Here is a 27,648-nt window from a genome sequence, read left to right as displayed (position 1 = left end):
TTTACCACAGGGCCTAATTTTCGTTTTGAGACAAGTGCATATTTAGTGAATACATGTATATTTAACGTTTCTGTGACGCACTATACTAAGTTCGCATGGGGGCGAAGTTGACAGCCATATGGAGGCCAGATGTGATAAACATTGGTTGAAGCAGGGAAATGGACTGCATTCAACGTTTTGAAAAGTTCTCTTCGTCATAGCGGCAACTGCCCTCACGAAGAGAAGTGACCTTGCCAGAAGGTTGGCTTCAGCAACATTCATAGTTCACCCTCTATTCATCACGATAGACAATTGTGAAATAACAAAAATCTCTACGCAAAACAGAACTTTTGCGGTGGCTCACAATGGAGTTTAGGAAAAATGGTTTTTACGCAAACGTTTTCTGTTAGTAAAAGAGAAAATAAGACTTATATAACCGAATAATTTAACAGAGAAACAAGCTTTTTCAGTTACACAAAAGTCATGAATGTTCCTAAACACATAACTTATCTTAAATTAAAAGAACAAAAAACCTAATAGAAAAATAAAAAAAATATAGAACAGAGCGATACAGAAATTTTAGCTTGTTTTTAGGAAATATTTTTTACAGTGTAAGTCGTATGTATTTCTTCCTGAGAGAGATTACACAATGTTCTGTGTGTTTTTCGCGATCAGACCGATGCATTTTTGCACACTGTCATTCAAACAATGCCGCGCACTGCCTAGTTAGAGTTCGTTGTACATTGTTCAAAGAAGCGAACTCCAAATGTAGCATCAAGACTTTCTTTTGCGCGCCCTCCACCGAGCACCATGTGCGCCGACCTTGGTGAGAGTGAAGAAAAGGTCCAAGCTGATTTGCACATACTCTTGCGGGCTAATTCGATCAACCAATGGCCCTCGGTCTCCCGTAGTTGCGGAGCGCCTGACCAAGGTGGCGGTCAGATCTGTAACGCAGCAGAGTCCTGTCCCTTTCTTGTTTAGGACGTCATTTAGCCCACCTGCTACTATGACAAGGCTGCGCACGTCGGCATTTTCCGCGAGCTTTTCTATTGCTCGCCCCATGACAGAACCCAGTGTCCGCGCTGGAAATGTCCCTACCGCCACTCTTTTATCGCCTTTTCCCCTCTCCACAATTGCTTTTGAGCACTCAGTCAAGTTTGAGTCAGCGGCGATAATCACCCTTTCACTTTCTCCTACCTCTCCCTGCTTCCCTTCGTTCTTTTCCGCCTCATTCGGACTCGACCAGGAGCATTGTTCCTTGGGCTCCTGCTTTTTCCGCGTGGCGGCCTCAAGTTAGGTGCCGCTCTTCCTAGCTAACTCTTCATCACTCTGCACGCATTCCACGTACTTTGCTGACACTCCCTCTCCTATCGCATCGGGGCTCTGCGTTCCATTGTCACGCAAATTCTCGTTCTCAATGGCGACCCTTTTCAACTTTTCCTCGGTTGCTTCAAGTCACGCTCCCTGTTTAGCTCATTTTTGAGCTCTTGCACCTGTTTGACAAGCCCTTCCTGGAAAGCTTCCATTTTCTGCAGCCTAGTATCGACACCACATTGTGTGCCGGTTGATTCGATGCTCTCTCCATTCTCATCTGTCTCCTCATCTGCCTTGAGGGACCCCCCGCGCATTGCCTGCTTTCCCGGCTTTTTTGCGATGTATTGCATGCCTTTTTGTAAATACTATATTAATGCTACTACTGATGCAAATACTATAGTACTATATCAATGCTGAGCACGTGCCTTTTAGGAAAAACCGATACGCATAGGATCCAAATCCTCAAAATGCCGCAAAGCAACTCTCACCACTGTTTCAAAAGCAATCAATGCCGCGGACACCGAAGGTATGACATGCTCTCGCACGCGCTCAACCACTCGGCCACGCTCTCATTTTTCTACCGAAACGCGCACAGTAAAACCACTAATAGCTTTTGTTCTTGCGACTTCCAAGCTACCATTTAAAGACTACAAACACTCAACGTCCCACCCTGCTGCACGGGTACAAGCACGTGGCGCTAAAGGACGGTCTAACCATCCTGCAAAACCAAATGTACACGAAACACACCCGTTCGCCCGAAACGCGAGAGATAAAAAGAATAAAGGAAAAGAAAAGCACCCCATTACTATTTAAAGGAAAAAAAATCAGCAAATTAAGAACAGAAACAAGTCAAAGCATGCACAAAGCACGTCCATTCGCCACAAAATCCAAACGTCTTGCCATCCAAACGTCTGCCACAAGTGACAAATGCCACCAAGGAACGCGCCCCGCAAACGGGGAAGTAAGAGCCACGGCTGTGAGCCGTACAGCCACGCGACGCGGAGACGGAGGAGCGGAGAGCCGTGGATCACGCGCGAGGCCGCAAGGAGCGCCCGCCACCGACACAAACCGGAACCTTAAATGAATGAAGACCAGCAGCGCCACCTGGTTTCAGTTTCATTTACTGCTCGCCGCCAGTGATCTATCTATACATACCGTAATTTTTTTCAAAGTTGCGTAAGATTCGAGCGCTTGCACTTTCCACACTGTGATAGACAATCTGAGACAACCAAGGGGTTGTTTGTAAACTAATACAAGTAGTTACGGGGCCTTAGCACATTCAAGGCACAGATGAAGCATACCTGTCTACGCAGAATCTATAAAGATTCGGTATATTTCACTTTTCTAGAAAAGAAGCACTAAAATGAATTGTTCAGGAAAGGAGACAATCTCTTGCATATAATTTACCGCATTGATTCAAGAACTGTTAAGTCTGCTCTATTGGAAAGAATTACAGATGATGTGCGGTTCACAGGCAACATTGTACTCTTCAGCAACCGCAGACTTTACCTACGGCAAATGATCAAATACGGTAACATGGAAACGGCAAGTAGGAGTATTTATACGCAACGGACATACCATAACATTTAATATTGCTAAAGCAATTAGAGGGACCGTAAAGACGTGTTTCTGCCGTCATCGTCGGCATGATGATACGTATAAAGCCCAAGTACCGCAACACCGTGGCCGCAGGCCGTGTGCTGTAGGTGCGAGTAAAGGCGTGCGAAGGTGAGTCGATGATACTGGCTTGATCCTGCGCGCGCAAGGGAGAAAAGCGGAAAGGAAGCGCGTCGTCTTCCACAGCGCTCAAGGCAGTTGCAGGGAGGGGTGGATGCGTTTTTATCTGGGGGTGGCTGTGTATGACGCGGCTGAGCGCGGCGACCGCGAGAGGCCTATATTGAAAGTGATCTGCAATGAGTATAGAGTGCAGGTGCACTTAGGGCTAAAAGCTTCGTGTGCGCACTATTCTAGCCGCTTAGTTCACATTCGAAGCGTGCGGAAGCACTAAGGTCTATTCGCTCGCTGATGCTTCCTCACGCCAGCGTTTTCACAGTGAGTAGCCTGCTCATCGAGTGAGATGGGATGATGTTTGGTAGTGCGTGCGTGAAAACAAGCTTATGCTTTTAGTAAGCGAATGTTTGAGAGTTTACCCGGCCAATAAACTTACTATCCTTAGTTCGTATAGATGCATACAAATTTGCAATACCTATCGATGCCTGACGCTTCGGGCGACACTGCGGCTTTTCCTGCCCTGATAACCTGATAAAGGAACGAGAGCTTATGATTGGCAGTTACCCTCTTCAAAGTAAAGTTGCTTAATTTCAATCAGTTGATTCCAATAGAGTGTACGTGTGGGCTAGTTGGTTGGCTGTTTGGTTGGTTGGTTCTACATATTGAATTGGGGAACAGAGTGAAAGACGAGGACGCAGAAGAGGCTTCGAAGAGACTTCGAAGATTCGAAAATAGCGTTAGCAGTCTCCGCAGCACCTCGCTCGGCCTACCTGGTTGTTCGACGGCTCCTCGCTGTGCACCTCTGCGAACCGTTGTATCGGCTCATAAAGCGACGAGGAGAGGCCTGATATCGGGCGGTAATTGACTTAGGCAAAGGAGACTGATGTCTGTTTCTTCTCCCGGCCGGGAAATCACTGCCTGGTCGGCTTCTCTTGCACCTTGTCATTATTCGTTTGAACTTCTCTTGCGCAGTGGACTGACCAATGTTCCAGTGGCCCTGGTACCGTCAAATGGGGAGTCAATACAAATGAAAAACTCCAAATTCATTCAGCAAGAGCTTCAGAAGGCGACACTCCACTACCAACTGATCACCAAAGTACGGCAGGTTGGTCGCGGTGACATTCCCTGCTGTTTGCCAGACCAGGCCTGTCTCACAGACCTTCTCAAATGTGCAGCGTTTGCCTCACATCCGGCGACTCCTTCATTCCTGCTGACTTAGCTTGTGTTAAAGGACTAGTTCATGGGGTCGACTCGAGCCTTTCCCCTTCAAAACTTTTGACATATTTGCTGTTGCCGGAGCCGTGTCCGTATTTCGTTGCTTTCGCTTATTTGAGAAAAAGAAGTTCCCCACAGACTCAGTCATTGTTACCTTCGCTGGAAGAACTCGTCAGACAGACATCAAGGCGTTGCCCTAATTTACCGGGTTAAATCGCTATCTCCTCAACCCCTTCGTGTATTAGGTGTTGGGGCTACGGGAATAGCATTAAGGGATGCCGATCAATTTCTCGGTGTCTTAAATGTTGAGCAAATCATGAATTAGAAGATTGTTCACCACAGGAAGAACGATGTTGTCTCTTCAGTGGTTCTCACTCAGGTGACCATAATAACTGCTCTGCGAGAGCACAGGAAAAAAAAATTTTAGAAATATTTGAACAAAAGAGATGCTCAAGACGGGAAGCCTGTTCTCTAATTGCGGAGTGATGTCGCGGGTGTGCCGGTGAAGTCAGTCGACGATCTCATGCAGTTGACTCATTGTTTCCTGACGTCATTGCTTCGGCATTAGAGATGGCAACGCACAAGGCAATGGAAAATTTATTTGTTTGCCTATTGGAGTGATTGGCTCAAATAGTTTATTTATTTATTTACAATACTGCTACTCTCATTTGAGAGCGTGGCAGTTGGGCGATACAGTAGTTACCACCAAAATGGCTCAACTCCTTTACGTGGTTGCCCACCCAACCATCGCCGCTCTACTTCCAGTGTCTTTTAATGCGAATGATCCAGAAACATGCAACCGAGGCCCCTCTAAACTTCGACCCAACGGGATCTCTACTCTGTATCATGCAGAGAAGGAATCAGATTGGAGCTCAGATTATGGCTCGCGAGAAACGCACATGGAGATTGACTGCCGTGCTCTTCAACGTCGCGCATCCCCTGTCGTTTAGGGATCTACTACGACACATAACATGAAGACTAAAAAATGCCAGCAGGAGAATATTTCTGAAAAATATTTTTTGAAGTACAGCATCCTCGACAAGGCAGTTTCTGTGGCCGGTCTTAGCACAACATAGGTACGCTGAAAGTATTACAGTCGACTTGCCGTTTCATTGATTCCGCTGCTATTGACTTATATCCCCTGTGTAGCCTAGAGTGGGCTAGGTGACAGCAGTGCCGACAAGATGCTCACCCGAATATTTTTCTTCGTGCAGCTTCTCGATTGCCTGGCTGTTCCCGTTGAGTGCTGTGCTGCTCCCTTTGGCTGCAACATTTCTTCGTGTGCAGCTGGCCTCTGCTCTGCAGTTGCCAGTGCAGTGCACTGGCCATTGCAGAGCACTAACGTGCAGTGCACTGACGATGCGCGTCTGAAATGTCATATCACCTTGTGTGATAGCCCTCGCCCGTTCATCGGCGTGTCTGGCGACACCCCGCACGCCTTTGCCTACGCCTCGCTGGATCAGCCGGCTATCAGCGGTCTCCGCGCTGCTATTACGTCATCTACCGAGGATATAAAAGCGCTGCCCCCAGCGCCCTTCTTCAGTGGGCTAGGTGGCAGCAGTGCCGGCAAGATGCTCACCCGAATATTTTTCTTCATGCAGGTATGCTACCGCAAAGGCGCTCATTGTATTAGATCCGACGATAGGTTTCTACTGTTGTTTCTATGCCCACATGATGTTGTTTCCTGTTCTTCACAAATGATGTATTGCTTGAGTCGCCTTCTGTTGAACGGTGACGTGGTAGTGAACCCAGGCCCTCCAAAGAAAAATCCTGGTCTTCACCCTTCCCCCAAAATTCAAATGGCTTCGAATAGCTTCACGAGAACCGCGGCAGCCGCTGCTTCCACATCACACGCCGACGCTACGGCCGTTGATGCTAATGACGCTATGATTGCCAAAATGCTATCTGAACTGTTAGATTCGCAGAAGCGATTAGCTCGTGACATTACCGACATAAAGTCATTCCAGAAAACTGTCGACGAGCGTTTCGAACGTCTCGATTCTCGTGTGACTGAGCTTGAGTCTTCACCACCGGAAAAGTACGACATCTTACGTGCTCAACTTGATTCCTTGACTGAGTAAGAAAATGATGACCTCGAAAATAGATCTCGTCGCAATAACTCAATCTTGTATGGCATCCCAGAAGACTGAAATGAAGATGGGGACGACTTATTAAACAAGGTGTCAAACGTCATCTCAGAGAAATTGTCGATCCAATGTCCAAGAATCGAACGCTGTCATAGGCTTGGTAGGTTACGCGAGGACCGTCCATGTCCTGCTATTCCGAGAATTTTGGACTACTCTGAGAAAATAACCATGCTAAAGAACGTATGCAAATTTGAAGACACTGACTACCATGCGACCGAAGACTTCTCCTTTAAAATTCATGCACTCCGAAAAAAACTTTGGGAAGCGTCCCAGGTATATCGCAACAATGGCTGTGAGGTGAAGGTTCGCTTCAATTACATTCTCATGGATAAATCTCGGTACATCTGGAACACGGATAAGAATGACCTTGAGAAACAGCACAGGCGGTCCCTCAAACGCACAGCGCGACATTCTACTACGCCTTCTGTTTGACGTCCTAAGCACAGGCATGAAAAGCTCTCGATTATGAATATTAACGCTAGAAGCATTATAAACAAATTTCCTCACTTCTTTTCTCTTGTGCGTTCGCACTCCCCACATATTGTGGGCATTACGGAAACGTGGCTTCACAATGGTGTCCATGATTCTGAATTCACTCCCCCAGGCTATGTGGCGATACGAGCGAATGGACAGGAAAGCAAAGGCGGAGGGGTCGCTCTTATCGTTCGATCTGACATTAAGTTCTCCGTTATGAAGGCGCCAGCAGAAATTGAATCTGTCTTGTGCAAAATTTTTCCTAATGAACAGCCCATTGTAATCGGCATTCTTTATCGACCGCCAGGTTTATCTGTCGATGTATTGCGCATCCTTAATGATTACTTGAACATACAAACATTCAAACTGTCGAATCTTATTTTGATGGGCGATTTGAACGCTCCAGGTATCCACTGGCCATCATTTACGTTTTCTGGTCGGGATACATCAATCTGTCAAGAATTGCTGGACATTTCCTTGTTCTTCGATCTAAAGCAAATTGTTAATGAAGCAAGAAGAGGTGACTCGTTGCTTGACTTGGTCGTTCTCGCTTCAAATATCTACCAGGCGGTTTCGAATGTGATATTGTTGATGGAATTTCGGACCACAAGGCTGTGGTAGTTACTATTAACTGTCCTGGTTTTGCGTCGCTTTCGACTTTCACCACATTTCCTCATTTCGCTCGCGCTGACGATATTGCTATCACCGATTTTCTTGCTTCTTCTTTCGATGCGTTTCACACGATTGGTCACATGGGTGACATCAACGAACTAGTCAACAAATTTGAAACTATTGTCAGTGACTGCATGCAACGTTTTGTTCCACTAAAACAAAGAAAAAGAACCTCAAAGTTCCCTGGATGACACATGATATCCTTCACGTATCACGCCGCGTTGGACGCCTCAGGCGCGTGAAGCATTTATCAGACCCTCATAATGCTATGAAGTTTCGTGGGGCAAAAGAACAACTGCGAGTAATTACGAAATCGGCAAAAGATCGTTTTTTCAATGTACAGTTAGAAAATCTTCTAAAAACTAATCCTCGCAAATTTTAGCGCTCTGTCTTGCCAACAATCTACATCGGCATCTATAATTGTCAATGATGAAACTACTAATGATCCGCTAATAATAGCTGATGCTTTTAATGCCTACTTGAAAACTGTGTTTTCATCAGATACCCACGAAGTTCCATCCTCTGACCCTTCTAAAGTGACAACTCTGATTACTGATATCATGATTAATGAGCATGGTGTACTGAACCTAATACTACAGTTAGACACTAAAAAATCAACCGGTCCTGATGGTATACCCAATTCTTTCCTCGTTCATTGTTCATTGTGGTCCGCTCGCTACCTAACCATCATCTTTCAAAAGTTCCTCAATACCGGTATTGTTCCATCCTCATGAAAGCCGGCCAAAGTACATCCATTAATGAAATCTGGTAATAAGCAGCTCTTATCTAATTATAGACCTATTTCATTAACATCATATTCATGTAAGATGCTGGAGCACATAATTCACAAACATATAGTGGCATTTCTGGAATCTAATAACATGCTCTCTAACTTTCAGCATGGTTTTAGGAAAGGTTTCAGCAGCTTAACCTAACTAGTTGAATTCTCACACGACATCCTCTGCGCCCTTGATATCGGCACCCAGGTCGACACTATATTTATAGATTTTTCCAAGGCTTTCGATACTGTACTGCATTCTAATCTCTTAATAATGCTTAACATGATCTTGCAAAATTCTCATTTGGTTAGTTGGATTGCCAGTTTCCTTTCTCATCGGTCACAATTCGTATGTTATAATTCAACTAATTCTTCTTCCGTTGACGTGTCATCTGGTGTACCCCAAGGGTCGGTTCTTGGTCCTTTACTATTTCTACTATACGTTAATGACTTACCCCGAAACGTCACTTCACACATACGCCTTTATGCGGACGACTGTTTTTTTGTGTCGAGTGATTAACACACCAGAAGATCATCGTGAACTAAATTCCGCATTTGTCATCTTCTCTACCTGGTGCAACACTTGGCAAATGAAAATAAATTTTACTACAACTGTGATAATGTCATTTTCTAATAGTGCCTCTCCTTCATTGACCAATTACACTTTCAACGACTTATCCTTGCACAGGGTCCCAGGATACAAGTATCTTGGCGTCATATTTACCACTAACATGTCCTGGTCAAAACACGTTAATTTTGTTTGCACTGAAGTACCGCGGAAGCTCGGGTATTTGAGGTGCAATTTCAACAATTCCCCAAGGGAAACTAAGTTACTAATGTATAAAACTTTAATTCGCCCAATCCTAGATTATGCTTCTCCTGTCTGGAACCCTCATAAGAAGTGCGACATTGACTCCATTGAAAGCATACAACAAAAATCTATTAGGTTCATATACCGTCGCTATGATCGCTATTTTTCATCCTCCCGTGTCTTATCTTCTTTGAACCTAACCCCTTTATCCATACGCCGTCACATTGAGTCATTGAAGTTTTTGCATGGCATCGTCAATTTTTCTTATCGTGTCTCACATGCCATATATATTCCTTCAGACATTCCTCCGTCAAGTAGGAGTCACCATAGCCTTAATATTAAACCTTACTTTGCTCAATCTAATAAATTTAAATACAGCTTCTTCCCACGTACTATTGAATTCTGGAACTTAATTCCCGGAACAATTAGGTCACTGCTATTAAACGATTTCCTGTTAAAAGTTAACCACACCTGATTTTATGTATTTTCTTGTTAGTGTATTGACTCATTCTCGTTTTTCTACTGACTCCCAGTGCTGCTGTTATTTTGAGTTTCATTTGTGTCATCTGCCTTATTTCTTGTCAATCTTTAATATGTTATTGTTTACTTGTTTTTTTGTAAGACTTGTTTTTGTCTAGCCCACTCCTGCAATAGCCCCATAAAGGAGCTGCAGTATGTACAAATAAATATAAATAAATAAAACACTCACTTGATATCATTGCATTGCAAGAAACCTGGTTACCAGCAGCAAAAGCATTTCATGTAAAAGGTTACCGTACATTTCGCTTGGACCGTTCCTCTCGTGGTGGCGGCTTAGCTATCATTAGTTCTTCAAAAATTACGCACCGGGCTAAAATGACTTAAAAGCTCGTGACTTTAGAAAGCGATATTCTAGCGATAGACATATCTATTCCAGGCCACATCCCACTCACTTTAATGCTTATTTCCCCGGAGGTATTCTAAATACTAGTGTCCTAGATACAGTAATTACGTCCTGCAGAAAATAAATCATTCTTGCTCTAGACTTTAACTCCCACCATACTTCGTGAGGGTACGAGACTGCTTCGAGCGGTAAATGTATGTGAGATTTGGCTGCTAAAAATAATTTATCATGCATTAACGCACGAACACCCACATTTATTTGTAGTAAGTTACTTTCCGCAGTAGATCTCACTTTCGGTAGTACTAATTTGTCTATGTCCACTTGGTCTGATATAACCTCGGGCACAAGCACTCACCATCTTCCTATTCTTTTTGAGATCGTATGCCCATTGACTCAAGTTACTACACATTCAAGTACTTTTGTTAATTTCAGCAGATTCAAAAATGTCTTGCACATGGCTTTATCATATGAGCCATTGGATAATGAAGAAGAAAAAGCCATAAATCTATTTTCTGTTTTAAATGATTCCCTAAAAAATCTCACTCTACCGCGCACTCCACTAAAAGCGGGTCTCCTAAACCTTGCTGGAACTCAGTGTGTTCACACCATTACAGGATAATAAAAGCACTGTTGCAAAAACTACTTCATAACAAGTGCCCTAGCAATTGGAGAGCCTATAAGTTCGCGGCAGCAACATTTAAAACAACAGTTGCAAATGCCACAGACAACTTTGATTGTGAGAGCTTCATATTTGTTTCGAAGGCCACAAACAATAAAAAGCGCGTTTTTGATTTCTAAGAAATAAAAAGGTACTTCCAGCAAAAATAAACATCGACTCTGTGGTTACAACACCCTACGAATTGGCCAAATTACTGGAAGATACTGTCAGAGGCCTACAATGCCGCTTTAAGTCGATTTTGCCCATCACACTACACCGCCTACTAATGGTGAAGATTTCAAAGAAGTTACGATTTCGGAGCTGGAAAATGTATTAAGCCACCTGCCCATTTCAGCGCCAAGGCCCGATGACAGTACTACGGTAATAATAAACACTTTATTTAAGATATGATCACAAGCATTACTTAGCAACGTGAACCATTCTATTAAAATATCACAGATTCTCCCGCAATGGAGACTTGCAAAAGTTACAAAATTATTAAAAAACAATCTGCCGGTAATGAATAGACAACACTAGGCCAATATCTCTTACATCTAACCCAGCAAAACTCGTCGAAAGAATCTTACACGGCCGCATATATCATTGGCTGATGGAGAACATAATTTTGAGCCCATGCCAGATGGGCTTCAGACGTGCGCGCTCGATTTGGTGTGCCCATGCCGACCTAGAAAATCGTATTAAACTAGCTTGATGTCAGAAAAAAATATGCAGCTTTAGTCACATTGGATATCACTAACGCGCATGACAGCGTAGAACATCTAAGCCTAATAAGCGTGCTTCAGATAGCTCGTCTGCTAAAATATTTTGCGTGGGCTTATGAATTTTTAAATGGCAGCGAGTTTTACTAGTCTTTACGCGAATTGTCTTCATTATCAGCAGTCAAGATGTCTACCACAGGGATCAGTCCTATCGCCATTGCTATTTAATATCTTAATGAGTGCTGTACCTTTGCAACAGGATGTGCACGTGGACCTATACGCCGATGACATTGCATTTCTTGCTGCATCTGGAGACTTACATGCCTTGTATGGAACTGTACAGTCTTATATGTACCGCCTAGAAATGTGGCTTGATGAAATTAACCTATCCTAATACCAGAAAAACTGCCATCCTCATTTTTCCTGAAAGCGTTCCTGTTCAAATTTCAGTTCGTTATCGACAAGACGGTATCCCACAGATGAATTCACTTAAATAATTCGGCATGATATACACCGAAAAGCTTAATTGGAGTCCCGATCTGGAACATATTACCTCAAAGGGAGCACGCACAGTAGGAATGCTGCGTAGACTCAGCAGGAATTGTTCAGGGACCGTATAACATAAAACTATTGCAATATATTTTTATTCCAAACTCCTGACGTCAAATTTGCGTAACCACCGACGACAGCATCGGGCGTTCACCCGGAGGGTTGTCTGAACTAACCATTCAAATGCTCCCCGCGTTAATAGGAGGTCACTTTTGTTTGCTTGAAAAACGAATAACATTGCCTGCACTGAGCGGCTTGTCTTATCTAATTGGCTCACCAGAGGCGAGGAGCATGCTCAAGTGGAGAGGGATTCGATAGGGCTGAGCCACTGAACTCAATATCGAGAATCGGATGAAGAGGGTGGTGCCGGCGTCTGCGATTGGTCCGCTTTCTCTTGCTTAGCTTGCGGTGGCTCATCGACAGTCGCGGCGGCATGCAACGGAAGCTTAAGAATGACGCTGAAACGGATCCTCAGCACAAACGAGTTGGCAGAACGAGGTCTTAAACGTGCCCAAAGTGCTCGAAAACGTTTCACGGCCACGCAAAAAGCTTTATTACACGCAAATAAACCCATGCTCTCCGGCAGACGCGAGTAGCCAGTGTCTGAGCGACCGGCGGCAGCCATCTTCTATTCCTTTCGGAACGGGGCAGCCTGCGGCTATTCAGAAGAAAATTCAGTTTTTTTAGCATATAAATGCATATTTAACGCGTACACGTCACTTTGACGCAGTAAGATGCTGCGGTTTTGTGACGTCGCGTGAGAGGCAGGTGAAGTGGGTGCAAGCCAAAAACTTTTGACCAATAGCTGAGGGCTAATAGCAAATAATCGTCGAATCAGAAATAACCATTTTTGCTTTGTTCGGTCTAATTATGCATAATCAGTGTGTACACGTCACATCCGATGGGGAGCTATCGCGGTTTTCGTGACGTTGCATTACAGACAGGTGAAGTGGGGGTGGTCCAAAAAGTTTTTGACCGATCGCGGGGGGCTGATTGCAGAATTGGAACAGAAAAGTTTGGAGTAGTTTTACGTTATAGCGCCCCAGGGCTGCGTCGGCATGTTCTCATTATGGTTTATTGCATGTATGTTCGCCCTGTAATAGAATTTGGCTGCGTTTTGTTTTCTCGCGGGCCTGCATACAAAATTCTCCCTTTGATTCTACCAGGACGAGAGGCGTTACGTTTATGTCTTGGGCTTCTTAAATTTGTCGCTAATTTGCCCTGTATGCACTGAGAGCTAATCTCTTGAACATTTATTTTTATTATGCCACCGTTTCACTATTAAACAGAAAAGAAGATTTTTAGATTTTTAGAAGCACACCTGCCAAGTCCTTCTCATACGATTTCAAATCTTAACACTACAAATTTTTCCAACTATATTTGCATCACCACGAAGGAGATCCCAATATGTTTCCTTATTTACCCGCCCTCATTTTTTAACTATCAGTGGTGTCGCTCACGTTGCCCTCAAGGTGTTTTCACTCAACAACTATTGGACCCATTAAATGTTTGCCCGTGCGAGATGGTCTTACTGAATTGCTTTGTTCCAGGTGCTAAAATTGAATTTGATGATATTTTCCAAATAATGCTAAATATTTTCCCTATCAATATCTGCATAGCATTCTGGAAGACTACCTTGCACACTTTGATACAAAGACCGTTATAGCAACTCATGCTGCCGTTTGTGAAGAAAAGGCAGGTGTGACCATTGTATGACCACATCTAAATTGGTCTTTTTTCGGTTGGACTACCTGACTTCACGCCTTTCTTTCAGGCGGAATTACTGGCAACTGTATTAGCTTTACCCAAATTACCACCATCTCTGTCATCAGCCATATTCTTAACTGACTACCTGTCTGTTTGTTCTTCACTAAGCACACCCAAATTGGCAGATTCATTACAAACGTTCTATTCTCTTCTCCGAAGACACTTACGTCTCGTTCGTTTAGTGTGGGTGCCAGGTCACGAAGGTCTAGCCTGAAAAGAATATGCAGATATACTCGCAGTAGCGTCACACGGTGATCCTATAATCCCTATTTTGCCTTCGTCAGCTTTCGTCACTGCGGCGCGCTTCAGAAAATATAGTACTACAAATGAGTTCATGCAATCATCATTCGCATCATCTCATTTCCCGCACCTAAGCTTTTCCTTGGAAGAACAAATGGTGCTCCTCTAGAAAAACTGGGGTAACGATTACAAGACTGCGGTGCCGAGCCCCCCGCTGAACTTTTTCCTCCAAAGGTCTGGTCTGGCTATATCGCCCTTGTGCCCTTTATGCACTGAGATTTAATCTATGGAACACTTCTTTTTGACGTGCCACCATTTGATTATTCAACCGAAAATATTTTTAGAAGAACCCTTCCAAAAGCTTCGCTTTAATTTGACATTTCCTGTAACTCTTTCCTTTTGGGCTACCCTACTGGGTTACCGCCACAGGAATGTTTGTGAAGCCCTCTACTTTTTTCTGCGTGCAAAAAATGAATTGCACGTTAGAATTCTTCTAAATACTTAAGATGTTCAATAACTTTAAAATATATCTAGATAATTGATTATTCATACCTGTAACAATCGATATTTTAAATCATATTTGTAAGATACTTTTACCCTAATTTATTAAAAAAATGCTAACAGCTCCTTCACCGCCCGATTCGTGGCCGATACCCCAGAGCGGGTTGCGCCATTTCACTAGGCAACAAGAACAACAACAAACGTTGCGCTGCGTGTGGTTGTCATGTGCATCTCCTGCGTCCTCACCTCTTGCGCTGTTCTCTATTTCAATCATTTGGAATCAGTTTATCATAGCAATACTAACGCATGCAGTCGAAACTGTGGCCTGCAGAAGAATGTGTGAACTGCGCAATGAGCGGGAATGCGATCCGCTTAACACGGACAGGAAGGCAGCGATGAGAATTGAAGAGCAAACGAGTGTTCCTTATACTGTTGTTTAAAATAATAAAAAAGTTTGGTTGCTCAAGGCCAGCGGGATTGCTACAGACAATCCAGCCTCCTTGTCGACCGTTCCAGCGGACCGGGATGGACTTCTTGGGGTCATTTCGGACATCAACAACTGGAAATAACTAGGTCTTCACGGCTACGCCGACTACCTTAGCCGCTATGCCGAAACAAAAACCCTATCCAAATGTAGGGCGGCTGAAGTTGGGAAATTCTTCTGGACAACACACTACAATGAAATGGGGCCCCAGAAGTCCTGATCGCCGACAGAAGAACGGCTCTGCAGTCAACCAGAAAAGGTCAGTCAGAATAGGTCAATCAATTCAGAATAGGTCAGTCAACCTATTCTACAAAATATCCCGACGAGTTACGGGCGGACAACCGGAGGATACCACCTGAAGTAGAACGGTCTTACAGGACACTCAAATATGGCCCTCGGCGAAATATCGGCGATGTACGTAGTCGTTGAGCACAAGATGTCGTATGTTGTCCTTTCCTACGTAACATTTGCCTAAAAAACAGCAGTGCAGAAAAAAAACGCAGTTGTCGCCATTCAAGCTGGTTTTCGGAAGTAAAAGTTCAACGCAGCTTGACGCCATGTTGCCGAACGGCAGCGACTAAGGCAACCTCGACGTCAGCGCATAACTGTGACGTGCGGAAGGCGGCTGACAGCTCACTCGTCTGCATTTCGAGAACCAGGAGAAATTGACATCCGGCATAATAATATTCGTTGACGGTGCAAGGAATACCAGTCCGGGGGTATATTCGGGTTTGAACGCCAATACACTGTCAGTTTACGCCGACAGGGACTCAGTGAAAATCTTCTGCGGGGCTATTTCAGACGGTACAAGATACTCCGACGTCTTGGAGCAATAGAGTGTGACGTAGTGCCCAGCGGTCTCACGCGGTCACAGCAAAGCCGTGCACAACCTGAAGCTCACGTTACGAGTCCGAATTCATACTACGCGCCCAAGCGAGTTAAATATTTTTATTTATTCCTTCGTTTGTTAGTCACATTGTTTACGTGTATACTTCTTTATGTTTGTAGCTACAGTAGAATGCTTTTTAATAGGGTGGCACTCAGACGCATACTTGTTTATATTTTTGGGGGGTGACTATTTTTCATCGCTTTACAGCTGTTACGACCTGTTATAAAACTTTCGCGATTATTTTTGGGTGATTCTGCAACAAGGCGATCTGGTCTAATGAGATGCATGCATGGCGCGAATAGTCCTGTACATTCTGTAGTCCTGTACAGAAAAACACGGAGTGCGATACAGTTATAAAACTTGTGTTTGGTCTTCCGATCTCTTAAGGTCTTGAGATCACCTCTTGCACCGCATTCTTTTAATCTTTCTTTTTTTGTCATTGAACAGCTTGGCTAGCGTTAGGTGGGACACCATATCAGCAGTTGTAAGAGAGAAAACAGAAATCAAGGAGGCGGCTGGCAACTGCCGCCGGAAGGGGTACAATGGCTGCCTGCTCGAGGGTACAACAACATAGAACTGGAAAATACGAAGAAGGAAAGCAAAAAGGAAACAAAGAACAAGATGACAAATCTGCGCTATTGAGATCGGCCCCGCGGACAACATCTGGGCAAACGCCTTCTTGAAGGCAGCTGTCTACCGCGGCCATCTGTCGACCATGTGTCTGACAGTACTAAGCGTTGTGCACTCAGAAATCGGAGTACAATCTAGAAATCATAGTTGCCGCCTTTGTTAGACGGCATCACCGTTATCCAGCATGTAGTAGCTGCTTGCGAATTTCTGAGAATCGAACTTGTACAAAGGCAAGCTGAAGCAAGTGAGTAAGCTTTGGTCGCATGATAAGGCTCAAGGGAACATACTAATGCGTGTACACTCAGAATTTAGACGTACCTAATGGCTCAACACAAACAGCGAGGTGTTACAGGTCCTCCCAGTTCAAACATGAGAATACTGTAAAGTGAGGTCATCGCTTTTGCGGGTGCTCACTGCGATTCTTGAATAGTAGCGACGTAACTGAGATCTGACCCAAATTCGTAATTCTGACATTCATATTATACTGAAACGCATAACGCATGGCGAAAGAAAGGAAACCACAACATGGACGTTTTCTTCAAACTGGTCCTGCTTTCAATAAATTCGCGATTAAACTTCACCCTTTCAGCCCTGAAGGTTATTTAAACTGAAGGACATTTTTATTCATTTTGCAATCATCTGCTAAGGCCTCAGAAACACAAATCTATTAACTATATTCTGAGTTATGGCGTCATGTCGTATTTATAGGACATCAGGGCTTAGTGGTTGAAAAGATCAGTATGACGTACTTCAAAATTGCAAGGTATTCCCGGGAGTTTCGCACATTTAAATGTTTGAAAACGTGCATGCTTGTAATCACATAGTGGTTATTGTGCATGAAAGGCCTGAAAACAGTTCTTTGCGCTCGTATTTTTGCTCGGTAACTAGCCCGCACCCAAACCGTGCTTCCGTAATATATAGCTCTTCATTGCACCTGAATGGCCTCCATCTACTTGATGGCCGCTTCGTCGGATTTATTTTCGTCATAAATGGCCCATTCTTTCTCTACTGTGCAGTAATTGCAGTTTCTCACGCCTGCAAAAGCAAGCAGTCTACCATGCACTTCATCATCATCGTCTTCTACCTCCGACACACACCATATTCATAGTGCAGCGAGCACATTTCAGCTCTTGACACATTGAGTTTTCGCTATAGAAGTGCTATTGCCACACAGTGCAGCTATTCAAGCCCATTTAGCGCCTCGGGAATAATGAAAACAAGGAATTGGAAGCTGTGACAAGCAAGAGCACACTCAACGCACATTCAGCCCATGCAGAGCCCTTGACGAAAACTGAGCCCTAGTGTCCTATACTTAGGATACGCAGATCTTGGAGTGCAAGGGGCTATGAGCAAATTAGGGGTCAAAAGTTCCCGACATACATAAACTTCTAAGCATGTTAGAAGCAACATGCAAAATTATGATCGCTGCCGAGAGAGTAGTGATTCGTTAAAATACTATCAAAGACGTGGCTACTGCTGCAGTCGCTTTCTTCGCCTTTCACCATTCACCATTGGGGTGTTCTGAAAAGGCAAGGACGAATACACTGCTGGTTCTGCTACCGGAGATGTATCGAGCACAGGTTAAATTCTTGCTTGAGTTTTCTAATCATCTTGTCACAATAAATAAGCATTTCTCTTTGTGTAACTTTTATAGGACATGAAGAGAGGCTCCAAGGAATAAGGAACAAAAGATAAGTTTGCACGGTAACTGACTCTCACGGGAGAAATATGCAGTCTAGTCGACATGGCGGATATCAGGAATCGGTAGTCCGAAATTTCTACTTTGCGAATAAACTTTTGTCTTTCTGAATTACAATAATGATACGGTTCCGTTGTTTGTCATTTAGTGGCCATCATGAGGTTATCGACCGGATTTCCTGAGTTTAAATGTTCTGGGATGCTACTGGCAGAAACAAACGGTGACCAACGCTAAGTTCAAGCGAGAGAGCACTCTCATTGCAATGCAAGGCAGCCCAATTCACAGTGGCTTAAGTGGGCAGGTAATCCGGCATTGCAAGGTTGCATCATCATTCCTTAAATTCAAGCTAGCGTGACGGAATCTTCTTTATTTACCTTAAAAATTATTAAAGATGGTGTAGATATGGTATGGGACGCCTTCGAAAAGCCCTAATTAATTAGATGTGCGCCAGTAGGGAATGTGTTGAGCTGAAAGTTTCGGGTTTGTATTGAGGTGGGCGCATGTGCTCTTCTGAACTGCCAAGGTCAAAGTGAGGTCAGCAAGAACCATTTATACTAGCTTTTTGACGCAACAGCAGACGTAATATACCGTATACAATTAAAAAAAAGCAGCATATAAAGAGTAAAGCGAACCGCTCGAGGCCGTGTCCAAGGACGGGACGGCATCTTGCTCGTAGACGTCCACGCAGCAGCGGCTCTAGAGACGGCTTGGTTTGTGGGTATGTTGGATTGACGAAGGACGTCTTGATGCTGTCTTAAATGAACATAACCCACGAAATATTCAACCCTGTTTTAAGGATACAAGAAGTTGTAGAGTCATCTGCCAAATTAAGAGAAGTATTCTCGTAATTCCCATCAGGCCGATTAGGATTCTGATAACCACATATACTTGAGGAAAACCAGTCGCCTCTTTCGATACTCCTTTGCGTAGGTTTTCGGCCAATCATCTGACAGCGTGCGCCGAGATGTGCTGGAATATTGTAGTTGCATTTTACTTTTCAGTTGAAGGAATGTGTTATTTTAAGTTAACGGCAAAATAGTGACGGTATCTATAGCCAACCTATATTTTTGTTTTAGTGACTGGTCTCACCAGAAGTCACAATATTGCCCCGTCCTAGTAGGCGACGACAAACCAAGTGTATAGAACGGCTAATAGCACTGTATACGAACCGTCAACGCGACGTCTTGTCTTGTCTTGTGTCCCAGACAGTGGCATGTACCCACTATGGGGGATTGGCCAAGAAGCAGGCGGTTTTCCGTAAGGTTAGAAGTATAGAGCAACTACATTTGAATAGTGGAGCGTGGGACGATAGAACTGTAATTTAGACTTGCAATGAAAATATTGTTATGAATTTTGATAAAATAATTTAACGTAAAGAAATGAAATAATAGAAACTATGGATAATTGTAGAAAATCAGTAAGGTACTCTTTTTGTCTCTCGAATGAAATTGTAAACTGCAAGAAAAGCATCCCTGTGGCTGGATCCCAGTGAAGTCGCCCCGAAAGAAAGAATGCTTGTCGAGGTTAGCGATAGGCCAAGTTTGGTAAATGAGTATTCTAATATTTTTCTTTGTCTTAGAAAGCGGCGGCATGAGAGAAAATAGTGTTCGATAGTTTCAGGTGCACTGCAAAAAGAACATAGAGGGGACATAGCGAGACCAGACCCGTGTAAGTAAAGATTTAGAGGAGGTATACGACATCTCAATTTTGTAAAACATACTTCTAATTGCCTTCAAGGACACCAATTAATATTCCATGGGAAGCCAAGATGGTGGAATTCAGAACACGGTGTTAGCATGGACGCTGCAGAATTTTGAGATATAGCGAAATTTCTGTACCTAGCCGCGGTGACATAAGCTGATGTCGGCAAAAGAGATATGATAGGGCCGTTCAGGGATGCTCGTGCGAGTGAATCGGCCATTTCATTAAAATGCAACCCATGATGTCCCGGTACCCAAATGAAACATACTTTTCGCAAGTACGGAGGTACCATCGAACGAAATGTTCTTTGAATTGCTGAATTTAAAGATGCAGTTAGTGCTGTGCATACAGATAGCGAGTCGGTCATGATAACAGCTAATGGGTCTTTTTGGGGGAGTTTTCGTAATGCTAATATAATTGCTAATAATTCTGCCTGAAATATGGGTGTGAAGTCGGGAAGGCGAAGGGAGTAGGACCATTGAAGAGATTCAGAGAAGATCCCCACTCTGGCCTTCTCATTGCATACAGAAGAATCAGTAGCTATTACGTTGTCAGCGGTTAGCTGGTGTAGGTGGGCGTGTAAGATATTAATTAAATCTCGCCTTGGTCATAGTTTAGAATGATTAGGAAATATGTCCTCAAACTCAGTTTTGAGGTCTGTAAAGGCATCATTTGAATGGTAAACTTGGCGTATGGATACATCCAATTTTTGTAACTGTGCTTGTATGAATGCTATCTGAGGACTGTGGAATCTCGACCACGATACTTGGAAAAAGCTCAGCAGGTTCAGTGAGAAAAGCATATTGCGTACGTATTTTTAAATAGTCAAATTTTAAAAAATGTCTGAACCGTAAGTAAGCGGAATCTGCAATCTAGGGTGGGCGTATGAGCTTCTGATATAAAACAGCGTTGGCAACAAATTAGGTAGCCCAAAGCATGACCGTGTAGCTTCTCTTTCTAAAAGTATGAGAGGTTTAATTTTCTAGGCGGGACCACCGGAAAATATCACGCAGCCGAATTCTAATATGGGCCGAACATACATTTTATAGATCATCAGTAAGGTATCCCTGCGTAGTCCAGAATGACGGTGGCTGAACCGGCGGAGCTTAGCTACGGCTCGTTCTGCCTTTGTTTTAATATGTTTAATGTGACTGCGCCAGGTGAGTTTGCCATCGTAAATGACACCAAGGTACTTGACTTCGTCAACTTGAGGGATGATTTCCTGTCGGTATTGTAAAGATATATGCACCTGTGCAGTTAATGGGAATACTAATACCGCACTTTTTCTAATATTTAACGACATGCATAACCCATCTAGCCATGTCTCCAGCATTCCTAAGTAATTCTGCAACGACTGTTGTAGTGAATGTATATTATTTGCGGACGTAAAAAATGCGATATCGTCCGCGTAAACATAAACATGTACTTCCGGACACAAAGGAATTGTGCTTAGCAAAATGTTAAATAATATAAGGGAAAGAACGGAACCCTGTGGTACACCTCTTCGTTGTCGTCTGTTTTGCCCCCGCGCGCTACATCAGCGTCGTTTTCATGGCCTGGCACATACCCGCGGGGACGATATAAAACGTGGCATTTGCCCATCATTTAAAGAGAAGGAGCAAAAATCGTCCCGACGCGCCAAGGTAGGAAGGCAGTGCAACGAAGGTGCAGAGCTGATGTCAGTAGGAAAAATGTGGCTTCATACAGTTACGGAACGAAGAAAGAAGAGAGAGGAAGAAGACTCTCAACTTCCCCGTAGCATATTCGAGGGAGGTGCGGGGTACCACGGCTGGAAACGGAGCTCCGCAGTGGACGTCGCCCTCACCGTCCGCACCATGAATCGCGGTGCGCACGCGGGATCAACGTCGTTGCTGCCTTCAACGTCATCATCGCCAGCTGTATCGCTGTCGCTTTCGGTGGTGGTTGTGCAAGCCAAGGATCCTGGAACATTTCTACGAGACGGATGGCGCCGACGTTGAAGAGTGGGTGGCTATGTACGAACGCGTGAGTGGAATCAACAAATGGGACCCTACGCTTATGCTACCTAACCTGTTCTTCTACCTTAGAGGCACGCAAAGCTGTGGTGTGAAAACCACGAAGAGGAGCTAACCAGCTGGGACCAATGCAAAGATAAGTTGACAGAGTTGTTTGGCAAAGGAACGAAGTCTCCCCTCTCCGCCGGCCAAGAATGGAAAACGCGCTTTCCCATCGCTCAAGGTTGCGCGGACATTGTATAGCTCTAGCGTCTAGGAAAAAGCTTAAACAGGTGCGAGGGCGGCAAGCATAGCGTGGGAAGCTAGCCGCCGGAATAGCTATCCCAAGTACTGCTGCTGGCGAGGGCGAAATACCTTCGTGTAATTATAATAACCCTAATAGGACTTCCTTCAAAGAAAAAAAAAGAAAAAAAAGGAAACGGCTCAGAAGGCTATACTACGAGAGCTATGACTGATACTTTTCTATATGTATGTATTCATCTCATCTATGGGATCGCATGCGCGCGCTGTTGATTTGTCTCTGCGTGTATTAGTTAAGAGAGCCAGTTTAAGGGCGGAGAAGAAGCAAGGAGAGGAAAGCAATATTGCAGCGCCGTGGTTTTAAAGCGCAACCGTGGTAGGGAAACGGAAGGCGATATAAGCATGCGTGTCCATGATAGGCACACGACAAACTGCCTTACAATATTTAGACTTGAGGGGAAGCTTCGTTAACAAACTATAACACGGCAATCAGCACTCGAATACGACGAGAGAAATTATTGAGAGGTGGAAAATTCCCTTGAAATAAATCCGGTTTGCGAGACAAATGCTTGTATGTATTGAATCTCTTAAAAGATGAGGGGGGAAATATGCGCTCACCGAGAGGGCATCGTCAGCACGAGACCACCACCAGGCACCTTACTGAGATGTAGAGAGCTTCGCGGCCGGAACGAAGTCTCCCCTCTCCGCCGGCCAAGAATGGAAAACGCGCTTTCCGATCGCTCAAGGTTGCCGATCGCTCACTAGTGACATAAATTATGATGAGGTGTGCTTTCGTCATCGGGCTAGTACCGGAATGTCGCTGGGGGGGGGGGGGTCTCAAATCGTGTTATGCATTTACCTCAATTTCTCGGTTACTAAAGCTCTGTTCGTGATTATATTGACGCCTTAGACGTTCCAGAGCATTGCTTTATCACTTTAACTTGACTTTCTGGTAACCTTTAGTGTCCCTTTAAGGATTGAAGTTTATATGTAGTTTTCCGTATTTAACTTCAGCTGAAAGCACGATCGAACGAAAAATGATAGGTGTAACATGAGGAGACAAGACGAAAGCTGTGTGGATCACATAGCAAGCAGTGATTGCAGTTATTCTAATTGATATAAAAAGAAAAAGAATTGAGCTGGGCAGGCCGTGTAAACTAAGGCAAGATAATCGGTGGGCCATTAGAGTTACAGAATGGGTGCCAAAGGAAGGGAACCACAGTGAAGGACGAAAAAAAAAAACTAGGTGAGGTGACGAAACTAGGAAATTTGCCGGCCCATGTTGGAATCAGCTAGCGCAAGGCAGGGGTAATTTGAGATAGCAGGGAGACGCCTTCATCCTGCAGTGGACGCACAAATAGGCTGAGGATGATGATGATGATGATGACGACTTTGAAAGTGAGCGCTCCTTCCTGTGATCGCTTCCAAGTGCGTTCTTCTTAGAGCTACTTTAATAATGGAGCCAAGCCAACTCGTCCAGCGCTCGTTACTTATGGTTTACGTTAACCTTAACTAATTATGATACAGCATGCACTTACGATACCTTACCGGCTTCAGCGTCCTAAAATGCTTTTCTGTACTGCATTGCTTACGCACTGAAACTATGCTTACATGTAGCCATAGAATATACTCCACTAGTTAGCTCTGCGCCTTTGTACTAGGCTTAGCAGAGAAGACAATGCTAAAATTGATTAGTTTCCTACGAATGTTTAGAAACCTGTTTGTATTAGCTGCAGACGAATGTGTTACCTGAAATCTTAGGAGACTCGCAGGCTGGTTTGTACAGTATCTTCAAAACGTCAATGCTTAACACAAGCAGTAGGTCGAGCGAAGGCAAACAGAAAAGTGGGTGGTTCTTATTCCGCGTCCGATTTTCGTCCTGTGTGTGTCTCAAGCGCTGAAATTTCTACCTGAGAGCACTTTATGTAGTGCCTCAACGTAAAAGTTTTTGCCATGATGTTACGTGCGAACAGATGCTCAATATTTCAATTTTTGTACAATAGAAGACCAAGAAATACTCGCGAAGTAATAGCTGGAAGTAAGATCAGTAATATTTGCACAATGACAAAGACCACGTTTAATATTTTAATAGGACAATTCTCACTTACCGTCCATCCATCGATCTTGCTCTTGTAAATAGAAATATTGGCTAGTACAAGAGTCCCTAATGTAAAGGCAAAGCCAAAGGCAAAACCATTAATTCGCTGCATTGTGCACAAGACGGCTATCGTATGTTAGATGTAGCTATTCGGAACTGATATCCATTCCATTTAACAGCTAGCAGGTGTTGGCTAAACTGCTTCACAGCAATGCCAAATGTTGAAGCGGCACTTTCTGCTTACTTCATTTATGAAAGCATTTCACAGACAAATACCACGGACATGGAAGTTATAGCTGGCAGAACGTGCTGTAAGTTGAAATACATAATAAATTTCTGCTCCCTCCGCTTTACATATACGCAGGGTTTGACCAAGATAAGGACACATACGTCTGAGTCAATATGTCAGCGAAGAGAAGCGCACGCGAACATGTGCTCGGTTTAATTGTCATTTGACTTTCGTGAGACACTCGGGTGTAAATGCCAGGCGACGGCATTTACCGTGTGCATTTTCATGGATGATATTTCGGCATAGTACAGGCCATCGTAGCATTTATACTGAAGCTGCCATTGCTACTGCAAACGCTGAAACCGTTATATGAGGGTTTTCATAGCGCAGTAAAAATCTACTTCATTGCCCTATTATTATTTAGCGGAAGTACGGAAGATGTTTGGCGTGACATACAAAGAAATTTTGAAGTCTGGGTTAATAGGAGCTATATCAAACTTCTTATGCCCCCGTTTTCATTCTGTTTCAAGACCTTATGTCAAACACCTACTAAGTTTTACCGGTTGTCTAGGAGAACCGGCGGTGAGTTCGATCTTATATTTGGAAAGAATAGGGCAAATACTACTTGCAAGCACTTCAGAACATTCCAATCCAGCGGATAAACTACAGCCTTTAGTAACTTAGTTATTCAAGCATTCAAAGCGTTACAGGCGCACTTTATGAGTGCCTGTATGAATTTCACAAGTGTACTGAAAAGCCGCAAAATGCTGCAAAAGTAAGATTTCAGTGGAATATGGGTACAGTGAGCCGAGCCATCGCATCGGAGCACCCGACCATAGTGACACGTGAACGGCTATCTTTTACGGGTGAGCGCTTTTACCGTCTGAGAAAGTGTTATCGCTCAGCACAGGACGCGTCTACAAGTATCGGAAGTTTCTAGGATGTTATCGATGCTTCTATCCGCAGTCTGTTGTCGCCGAACCTAGTGTAATCTGATTGGATGCATGCGCGACGCGAATGGCGTAGAACTTTCTTGAAGGCACGCGGGTCCCAGCTATCACTCTGGAACATTCGACGACTGATCTATAAAAGCCGACGCGCTTGACTCGCTGATCAGATTTTGGACGATCGCCGAGTGTGTTCGCCGTTTTCGTTGAGCATTTAGTGTAGCCTGTCTTTCTGGGCACAGGTTCGCCCAATAAAGTTAGTTTCGTCATTCACAGTTGCTTGCTGTGTTCTCAACCGTCACTACCACGTAACAATAGCATTGCTGCGGACGGTCCAGGCACGCTCACATCGACGGCCTACTCACCACACTTTGCTGCATTACAGCGAGCAGTCATCGACGCTGGCTGCTCTGAACACTCGACGCGACTACCAGTGCCCGAGCTAATGACCAGGTTGCTGGAATCAGATCCCGTTAAACTGGAATTGAGGCAGGCCTCCTGCGTCACTACTGCTGCGCAGAAGCTTTCGATGATGCAACGGGGAGCACAAAAGCGTGCTTCACACTTCGACAGAACCATTGCTGTGGACGGTCCAGGCACGCTCACAACAACGGCCTACTCATTGCACTTTTGTACATTACAGGTGTGTAAAACAACTTCATTAACTAAATATTAGTTTCGTGCCTGGGTCGTCCTCCAGCTATGCGCGATGATGGATCTGATGCGGGGAGCAAGAATGCGGGCGAAAGGGTCTGCGAAAAAGCGCCCACAACGGTGAAGGAACTTGCTGTAGAAGTTGAGTGCAAAGATTTACGACATGGATAAGAACCTAAACCGTGACCTTGCTTCCCTTAAGAAATCTGCAGATTTTGTGAGCGAAAGCTTTGAGGAATTCAAGGAAGCACTTGGTAATGTGTAGAGGGAATTAGGCGAGGCGAAGACGGAACAAAGTCGACTAAAAAGTGAAAACAGCCGCCTCTCTAACGAGTTGCAGGGTACTAGACATGAACTGATGGAACTACAGCAATACAGTCGTAGAACAAATTTTGAAGTGAAAGGTATCCTCAGGGTACCCACTGAGTCACTGTCGGCAGTTGTTACCACTTTGGCAGCAAAGGTTGCTGCGCAGGTGACAATGGCTGATATTGATGTCGTACACCGTGTTCCAACAAAAAACCAAAATCAATCTAACATCACTATCAAATTCAAGACCTGCGCCGCCCGTGACAACTTGCTTCAATGTGCAAAAAAAGCCCGTCGTATTGTAGCCGATTTTGGCCTGACAGAACGTACACCAGTGTTCATAAATGAGCACTTATGCACTGAGTCCAAACTTTTACTGGCAAAAGCGACTGCCGCAAAGAAGCAACACAACTGGAAATATGCTTGAGTATCGAGAGGACGAATATAAATGAGGAAAGCTGAAAACTGCGATGTCCTCCGCATCTTCACGGAGGCTAACCTAGACCGTGTGGCATAATATCCCGAATATGCTGACGACTTCTTCTGTTGATAACTTTCATAGATTACATAGACCACACTCACTGGTTCAATGCAATGTGAGAAGAATAGGAAAAAATTTTGAAGCTCTTCTTACGCTGTTGGCACAGCACAATAACATGTATGACGTCATAGCCGTCACGGAAACTTGGCTAAAGCCTGGCGAAAGTTATAACATTCCAAATTACGTTTTTCTCTCGTGTCCTAGAATTTCTGCAAACAGGAGAGGAGGGGTCGGGTTCTATATAAGAAACTCACTCGGGTACAGGCTTTATTATTCTTTGAATAGACCTACTAGCGGACACTCGGAGATGTTTTTCGTAGAGTTGTACATAGTCATCATAGGTGTTGTATACCGTCCCTCGCATACTGATTGTAGCACGTTTTTGAATGACCTAGAGTATGCTCTCATCCACCTGACCGAAAATAATAAGAAAGCTGTTATAGTGGGCGACATGAATATTGACACTCTTAGTAGCAGACCCACTGAATATTCAAAATTACTGTCTTCGTATGGGTTCAGTAATCTTGTCACTGGTCCCACGAGAACTACAAGTCATACCTCCACTTGCCTTGATCACATTTTATGTAACTTTGATACAACTGAAAGCCTTTATGGAGCCTACGATACAGGTCAAGCTGACCACTTACCGATTGCGTTCCTATATTGTCTTGACGATACATATTTTAACCGGACAAATTTTTCCGGTACAACAGAGCGAATTGATCATGAAAAACTGTCACTGTCACTTTCCAACATGTCGTCCTCCGACTTTGACTACTTAAACGCTAACATGCA

The 27,648-nt window shown here is 44.1% G+C and overlaps 1 protein-coding gene across 11 annotated transcripts in view; it reads right to left on the bottom strand.

Annotated features, from left to right (window-relative positions):
- The window catches only part of LOC142584113 (uncharacterized), a 162,218-nt gene extending 137,741 nt beyond the window's left edge, over positions 1-24,477 (bottom strand). For 5 of the 11 annotated variants that reach the window (XM_075694279.1, XM_075694291.1, XM_075694285.1 and 2 more), the window contains exon 1: positions 24,184-24,477. Coding sequence is in view for 1 of the 11 variants with exons in the window: in XM_075694290.1 (XP_075550405.1) it covers positions 24,184-24,194 (11 nt within the window). In the remaining 10 variants the exon portion in view is untranslated. Of the gene's footprint in view, positions 1-13,864; positions 13,908-22,693; positions 22,790-23,824; positions 24,117-24,183 lie in introns of those variants that run through there. The other 6 variants (XM_075694281.1, XM_075694284.1, XM_075694282.1 and 3 more) reach the window with 4 other exon arrangements.
- Between the last annotated feature and the right edge of the window lie 3,171 nt (positions 24,478-27,648).

The sequence above is a fragment of the Dermacentor variabilis genome, chromosome 6 (genome assembly GCF_050947875.1).
Source record: "Dermacentor variabilis isolate Ectoservices chromosome 6, ASM5094787v1, whole genome shotgun sequence".
NCBI classification, from domain to species: Eukaryota; Metazoa; Arthropoda; class Arachnida; order Ixodida; family Ixodidae; genus Dermacentor; species Dermacentor variabilis.
The sequence above is the reverse complement of the archived record's forward strand: the minus strand, read 5'-3'. Positions and strand labels throughout refer to the sequence as shown.